This window comes from Poecilia formosa, unplaced genomic scaffold (genome assembly GCF_000485575.1).
Source record: "Poecilia formosa unplaced genomic scaffold, Poecilia_formosa-5.1.2 Scaffold607, whole genome shotgun sequence".
NCBI classification, from domain to species: Eukaryota; Metazoa; Chordata; class Actinopteri; order Cyprinodontiformes; family Poeciliidae; genus Poecilia; species Poecilia formosa.
Genome location: NW_006800546.1, coordinates 122,001 through 130,498, shown reverse-complemented (window position 1 = coordinate 130,498; position 8,498 = coordinate 122,001). Strand labels below are relative to the sequence as shown.

The 8,498-nt window shown below is 38.1% G+C and overlaps 1 protein-coding gene across 2 annotated transcripts in view; it reads left to right on the top strand.

Annotated features, from left to right (window-relative positions):
• The first annotated feature begins 2,271 nt into the window (after window positions 1–2,271).
• Window positions 2,272–8,498, top strand: part of LOC103130107 (glutamate receptor ionotropic, kainate 5-like) — a 79,219-nt gene continuing 72,992 nt past the window's right edge. For both annotated transcript variants that reach the window (XR_001660187.1, XM_016665667.1), the window contains exon 1: window positions 2,272–2,424. Coding sequence is in view for 1 of the 2 variants with exons in the window: in XM_016665667.1 (XP_016521153.1) it covers window positions 2,316–2,424 (109 nt within the window). In the remaining variant the exon portion in view is untranslated. The remainder of the gene's footprint in view (window positions 2,425–8,498) is intronic.

Sequence of the window (8,498 nt, the reverse complement as noted above, 5' to 3'; positions counted from 1 at the left end):
GGCTTTAAAGCCTAATGCCTTGGTGTGCTCTATGTAAATTGCTGTGAATGTGTGTCAGCTAAATGCTTCCAATGTAAAATGAGATTGGATTGAAAACAGCTAATAGAGCTGCGCCTGTGATTAGCCTCGGCGCTGCTGCAGCGAGCTGTGGTGCTGGTTTGTATCAGCAGGGTCCCGCTGGCTCTGTTTGCCTGCTGACATGATAGCGTTTCCTACAGGAAATACCCTAATTAATTGTTGTCATTATGTGTGTTTTTTTTCCCCTACCTGCAGTCAGTTCTCATTTCCTGTCACCACTCACATCACATCTCTGTCTGCTCCATTTTCATCTCTTAGACCACCATCCATTTTTGTTTTTAATTTCTTTCTGTCTCTGCATGATTGTAAACCTTCATAAGTTCCTCTGGATCGCTTCTTGGAATTTGTATTTTTCTCAGTTGCTCATTTCTTTTATTCCTCCTTTGAAATTATACAAATTCTTGCCGTGGATGTTGGGAAACATGAGGTTTATTTTGGAGGCAAAGCTGTTTGGAGCTTCAACAAAATCAGTGCCTGTTGGCTCCGGCAGAAGAAAAAGAGTGGGATCTCTTTTCAGCACCAATGAGACATTCAACGGACTCAGATGGAAAATGAGTCGAGATATTTTCTGAATTTTCTCTGTCTTGCTGCAGTTGGTTTAAACTGAACACTTGAAATAAATATCTAGTTGTATAGTGTTGTAGTTTTGCTCTTGTGATTTCAGCATTTTTACATTAGATAAAGTGGAAAAATTAGAGATTTTCTGTTTTTATAGTTTTGTAAACTTTCCGCTGCAGAAAAGAGGCAGCAATTTTTGACTTGCTCTTTGATAAATTCAATCAATACATGTTTCCACCTGACAAAATAATAGTTCTTTAGCCCAGAATTGTAAAGTTATTTTTGTGGCATCATGGCTACACAATGGAGAAAATTAAACCTTGAGAGAGAAAAACGAGAAGTGTTTGTAAGCACCATAAGATTATCACAAAACAAGGCAGAAGATCCTGGATGTGTGTGCTGGTCTGGGGTTTCAGGATGGAGTTTGCATGTTCTACCTGTGCTTCCATTGGCTCTCTCTGGGTACTTCAGGTTCCTTCCAAAGTCCAAAAATATTACAGTCAGGTTTTTGGTCTCTCTAAATTGCCTTTACTTGTGAATGTGTGAATGGTGTTTGTCTTGTGTCTTTGTGTTGCCTTGTCCAGGGTGTATCCCGACTCTTTCCCAATAACTGCTCTAGAGAAACACAAGCTCCTCTGCGACCCACAGCTGACCAACAGATAATGGATGGCTGGATGGAATTATCATTTTTAGCCAAACTTATTAAAACCCAATAATATTGTGGAAGATCCAAAGAGAACTACAGGTTACAGGACCCCTGGACAAAGCTTGTCTTTTTTATATAATAATAATAATTATTAATAATAATAATAACATTCAAAGGGGAATTGGCTACATTATGAAGTGGCTGTGTTTAGCTGCAGAGGGAACAGCTATGCTTTGGCAAATTGCACCGTGAGGAACATTACCTGGAAGTATTGAAGCAACATCTTAATGCATCAACGGGTAAATTAATGCTTAGGCACAACTGGGTTCTCCAAATGACTTAAGAATTACGTCAGCTTTGCTACAAAGTGGCCTAATAAGGATAACGTAAATATTTTGGAGTGACCATCACAAAGTTCGGATCTCAGTCTCAACGTAGGCTAAAAGAACCTGATTCTTTCAGACTATTAGAAATGGGCAATAACTTCAGAAAATCTCATGGAAAGATACCTAAACATTTGACCCAAGTTATTATTTTTTAAATCAAATATTACCAGAAGTCAAACAGATGTATTTAAATTCCTATCTTTGAAGAAAATTACCAAACAACTTCTTATTTTGGCACTTAGCGAAGAGAAATTATAAAACTAAAAACCTTCATCTGTCTTAATGTCAGATAGTGAGAAAAACTGTTATGTATTATTATGTACAAAAAAAAAGCAACTATCAACTGTGTGTTTTCCATTTTGGATTTTTTTTTTACACCTTTTTACCCTTTTATCTGACATTTAACTTTTTTTGTGAGTCAAGCATGTGTGAAGTTTTCAACCGAGCAGCAAATTTCGTACCATCCTTGTTAATATCCAACTCTGTTCAATAAAGTGGGTGACTTCACTGCTTAAATAACACGTGATATGCCACAGTGCTAGCATATAAGGTATATATGAGTAATCGGTAGTAATGGCGCTTCCATTTGTCTTGAAGGTGGCGGTACAGGCAGCCAGCAGACCATTCTCCATGAGGAGCAGTGGAAGATGCCGGCTCTGCCAGCACTGCTGCTGTCGATTTATGTTGTCGTCCTGCTGCTGACTATGGCGCCTCTCTTCTTCAGCCAGGCCAACACCCTATCTGCCGTCCGGATGGGTGAGTACAGCAACAAATGTTTGGTTTCAACAGTGTTTATGCAAGAGGAACCTTTGAACAAAACTCTCCTCACTGCTACTTACTCAATCACAATTTTACATAAACGTCGTAACTTTACTGATCACTCTTTGTTGAGATTTATGCTCAGAAATTCTTACTTTTTGTTTGAAGAAAGAAAGGACGGTTTAGTTTGACAAGGTGGGATTGAATAGTAAGGTGTACCAGCAGTTAATAGGAGATTTCAGATGCAGGTGGTTGAACACTGTCTGGAGGTTGCATTGTTTTATGATCCAGCAAAACTTGAGGAAAGATGTGGTATTAAAAATGGGTAATTTATATCTTGTTGCTTAAATATGTGACAATCTGTATCACTGCATACCTCCAAGGATTCAGTTAACAATGGGAACTGACTATACCTGATAAAAAGCATTCTTCTGGGGGTGCTGTGGTGGCGAAGGGGTTAACCACGTTATTAAAGTATTTTGTAGACACCTACGAACTTTATCCTTTGTAAATATAAAAGAGAGATATCTACTCTACTGACAATCCGCCTAAAGGAACCTTGTAGCAAACACGTTTAGACCCCCAGAATGGCATCAGTTGTTCTGTGCTCAAGCACTTTGTTGGACAAAAAGGAGCTTAAGCTTCATAAGGAGGGCTGGCACAGTGTCACATCTGATCTTCTGTATGTGGGATGTCATTTCTGCCTCAGAATAGGATGATTGACAATATTTCGTAAATGAACAGTCATCACTGCTTGATCAAATGAGTCAGTTTCTGTGAAAAAACACATGTATACATTTTGAAATCCAACTTTTGACTGTGGTTTTAGTATTTTAAGGGATTTGAATATCTCAATATCTCGTTGATGCTTTATGTCGTAGAACTACAAAAACAAACAAGAAGATGGGGAACTACAAAGAAAAGTTGGAGAAAAACACTCTGAAAGCCATAGGTTTCAAACTATATCAACTAAAAGAGAAGCAGTCGTACTCTACAGTGATGGTCAGCAACTCCAACCCATCTGAATCAGATGAATGATTAATGACCAGGCATTTGCTAAACTTTCTAACATGCTGAGGAGGTATTTCATCTTTTTTTTTATCCAGATGTGTTTGTTTATTCAGTAAACCAAATAAAGCACCCTGCATATAGAAGTGCTTTGCAGGTGGATGTGTCCTTGAAATGAATGGGATGGCCCACAGACAACGTCAATCATTACTAATACAACAGCAAACAAAGGCAGCATCTGAATCATCAGTGACTGAAGTTTCAAAAACACTGGGATCAGTGAAGCCAAAACAGCTCTGTTACATTTACTTCATCCATTTCTTAATGAAGCATCTGGTTGTTTTTATCCATGTCTGTCGTCAGCTTAGCTGGCTGCTGTTCATCTTTCGATGTGTAGGCATGTGGTGGTTTCCAGGACGTGAAAGTACAGGTCAACACCAGCTGGAACAACTGAGAACCCTCTGTGAATAAAAGGGCTTAGAGATTATTCAAAGTGACTGCAGGTGAGGGTTAAATGTCTCCTGTAGCACTGCTGCATGAGGATAGACAGAAAAATATGATCAAATCAGTTTGATATAAAGGGATCATATCGCCAGATTCAAATTCTGGATGCATTCTCAGACTCAAGTCATCATTTTTGGGCAGGATGACATCAGTTTTGCGTTAGTTTTAATTCTAGGTCAACTTTCCATAAAAAACAAGCACAGAATTGGCTGAATGGTGGGAAATGACGGCATGTCCTGGTCGGGGAAAAGGGACACTGCAGTTATTGTAGATCTAAATTGGGGGAAAACAGATTTCAGATTGCCTGGCACAGCATATGTATGTCAGATTACTCAATTCATTGAGGGACTATTCATTAGGATTATTTGATTACCAAAATGTTTGATAGCTGCCGTCTTGCTTTTCTCCCATCTTTTTAACTGGATTTTGCTGATAAAAATATGCATGTCCTCTGGATCACCTCTGATTATTCCACCCTCTTCTACTCATTACAGTTGTTCTGTTTTGCCACTGGTGTATCCCTCCCATTTTGATTCCTCTCACACAAACACGGCTTTGTTTCTGTATTTAAAAATCCCTCATGGCCTCCCGTTGGATTCGTGCTTCTTTTTCTTGTTCCCTTCACATTTTTTTTTTCACTTCGTGTTGGATAATTTGCAAAAAGAAATAAACTCCAGCAGAAAAAAATATGGTGACTTTCCTTCACCGTTCCAGGACCAGAGTGGATCCCTGGGGTCATGACCTTTTATTTCTCATCCTCACATCATCCAGTGGTAGAAGATTAACTTTCATAAAAGCAGAGCCTTAATATTGAACTTAAACGTTCAGCACTCCTGCTCTCTGATTGGATCTTTCACCTGTTCTAATCCCAACCTTGATGACCTCATGTTCAAATCCCTTTTACTTTAAACTTGAAGACTGTCAGGCACTTACATACATGCTGCCGTGAGAATCGGGTCACACGGTGGTTTGTCACGGCTCACCTTTCACTCCTCCTTTAATACAAGCTGAGTGCTAAACGCTCACTCTCAGCTGACACGTTATGTGTGTGATATGGCTCTCTTTCATGGAATTTCAGGCATCTTAGGATGAGCTTCAGAAAATGAAGCGGAAACCAAAAGCTAACCTTCACAGATAATATTACAGAGTAGTTAAATCAACATAGTCCTGTTGACAATGTGGCCTTGTTTAATCAAGCACCAAATATGAATAACCACTTTTTTGGGGTGGGGGTGGGGGACACCTAGACATGATCACCAGCAGCTCTGTATAATCAAGTAATTGGTTAAACAGAATGTCGCTCTGATCTGAGCCATGTCAAGAACAGATGAGAATGTTGAAACATTTTTCAGTTTGAAGAAGCTTAAATGCCGCAAAAAATTATAAAGTGGAATAAATGTGCAAAGGAACAAATGTTTTTCACAGCATTACATCTCTGTAGACTCTGTCATAATTGTGTAATCTAGTAGAGTTTAATGTACCTCAGTTCACTGTCTCTCTCTATTCTTGTCTTTTGTATTGATCTGCAATTTTACTTTCAGAAGACCATATTTATAGTCTGGTGCAAGAACAACTGTGACTAGACTTAAAGTAAGAGTAAATGCCTCACATATATGATGTGGTGTTTATTTCAGTGAGCAGCTAGAGGAATAGCAGATACAAACAGAGCAGGCTGTACATTAGTAAAACAAGATCTTTGAGTTTTTCACTCTCTAAACAAAAAGGTAAGTTTGTCAGAGTTTATGTATTGCTCCTTTGTTTCCATTGCATTTCTCTCATCAGGTGTAGAAAAATTTACTTTGGTTGCACTCCAATACGCTGAGCTTTGAGCAAAATTTCAAGGTTAATTACTCAGTGGGTGGAAAATCAAAAAAGGCTGTGTCAAAGTGTTTCAGTAATTGAAGGACTCCTGTTGTGGTTTATGCTGGAAGCCAGATTTAGCTGATGTTGTGGCAGGTAACCAAACATCAAGCAGTAACAAGGAGACATACTTTTATTCTAAGACCTTCTTGGTTGCTAGGCAATGGTTTCGTTAACAAAAGCAGCAGTAGGCTCGTGTTTATTATTTTCAGATTTTATGTACCTTTTTGGTGCTTTTATATTCTTACGTGCGGTACCATGCACAAATCTTCAGTCTGCCCTTAAATTGTTTTGCTGATAAGAATCCAGACTTTTCTGTAATCTCTCTCTGTAATTGTTTAAAGTGGTCTTGATCAGTTGTTCCCCTTGGTGTCTGACAGAGTTCTAGAGGGTATTTTTTGGTACTTTTCAGTCCGGTAGGCGGCTATTGGAAGAGGATGTTTTGTTCATTAAGGTTCTTAGCACTAATCTATGAATCACTGAAGCACAAAAAGATTCAGTGAACTGCAACAGAAAAGACGGACTACTGTTGTCAGAACATAGCAGATAACTTCACTAAAAACCAATTTTCTAAACTGGGCTTTTAGCATTGCACTTTCCCTTTTAGAGGAATTCATAAAAAAAATATCCAAAATAACCTTGGCAAAAAAGTGATTAGTAAATTTGTAATGTTTTTTTTAATAACATTTAGGAATTGATATTTTGATTCTTACCGACATATGAAAACTGATGAGTGAATAAATAGTCATTTGGTTTAAAATCACCATTATATTTTACTCTGAGTAGTATAAAATTGAGTTAAACTATTTTCCTGTCTTACAGCTGAAGTGAAATCTTTATAGTTTTCAAACTACCAGCCTGACTTTCAACATAATAAATCCAAATGAAGCAAATTTATCTTACTTTAGGGAAAAATTACTTGCCAGTCATCTTAGCAATCATTACGTTTTGCATTTTGTGCTGTACAAAAAACAATGTATTGAAATATTTGTTGAATTTTAAAATTTGGTCTCAGAAGAACTGTCCTTGTCTCCAACACCAGTGTTGACCGATAAATTAGGCCACATATAGTCTTTTTCTTTAATTCAGGATAATAAACAAAGACTTCAGCAAGATATATTAAAAAACACATGGATATTTACAGAACATATCTAGAAATTTGATCTTTACAAAAACTTTTGATGAATGTACATGTTGGGCGAGTGCGATGGTTAAAGCTGATTTTTTGAGAAACTCCAAAATTGACTTCAAATGACAGTCCACAAATTCCTGTTTAGGTATCTGTAAACACAACATCTAAAAATACCATCCATGCTATACAAAGATCATGCTGACAGTTTTTAATAGCCTGTGGGTTTTCATCAAATCCCCATGTTATATCTAATTTGTGGCAACAAACCACTAAAAGACATTAACCGGCGCACACTATGAACAACAACGTACCATCTACTAATTAATCACTTATGCACAGTGTCATTGTCATGTAGAGAAATGACCCAGATTAAATCAGAGACGGTTCCTATAATTAGTGGAACTGTGTGTTTACGTTGCAGGTCTCCGACTGCGCTGCTGCACCAGCTAACAGATCAATAGGTGTCTGTGCCAATTAGCGTTCAGAGAAACAGGAGTCTCCATTATCACAGTTGCAGTTGTCACTGAGCTGTTGATTTAGACAGTGCATTCACCATATACAAAGATAAAAACCTACTGACAGGATATCCACAGTGACCTGTAGGAGAGTTCACACAGCTCAACTACGAAACTTAAATGTATTTCAGCACTGTTTCATGTGACACAGAAACACAAGGTAGCATATCGATTTTGAAGCGCAAGTAAAGGCATACAATGTTTTTAATAATGTTCAATAATAGATATTCGCACAATTCCAGCTGTAAGTCCTTTAGAATGTGTGTCGACCAGCTTTGGGAACCCAGATACTCTTGAAAATTAGCTTAAGTTAAGTTAGACTGACTGAAAGTTCGGTTCGTTTAGGGATCTATGAATCAAAGTCTAGGTCATTAAAGTGAACTCTGGTGCAATTTCAATGTATATGTGAATGCCAAGCGGATGGAAGATCACTTCAAAAGCAAGAAGGGGATTAACATGCAGTGCATTGTGGGTAAACACCACCAAAGCAGCACTGGTGGGTAGAGATCTGGTATATTTTTCTACTCTGTATATTACATGCTGAATCAAAATAAGACCATGATGGTAAGCTCTACAGGGATTGAATAGTAAGTGAAAAATAAACAGATTAAGATAAGTTGGTTGCTGGGAGGAATCTTTCCAAAGCCCTCAAAGACATTCATCATTGCTGAGAACAAGAAATGATTTTACTCAGTCACAGGACTGCGTGGCAGAGCTTACACATAGCTAGATAAAATTCAGAATAAGAATTTATTTTGAATCAAGGGGGACGGACAGACAGAACCTCTTTGCTTACTCCCTAAAGGAGAATAACTTCTCCAGTGTCGCATTTCTCCAAGTAAATAAAATTCTGTGACAGAAAAGTTAGAAAATCAATATGTCTGTAGAACCATGAGCTTGTGGTGATACACTCTTAGAAACATGAGTGAAAAGTCATCCAGTCTTCCTCCAACAGGGCACTGGCCACCAGAGGATTGCAGCAGCGCTGTAATCCTAACTGCAGGCCAGCGGGGCGATCTGTTGTTTTTATTCATCTTTCTGTCCTGTCGTGT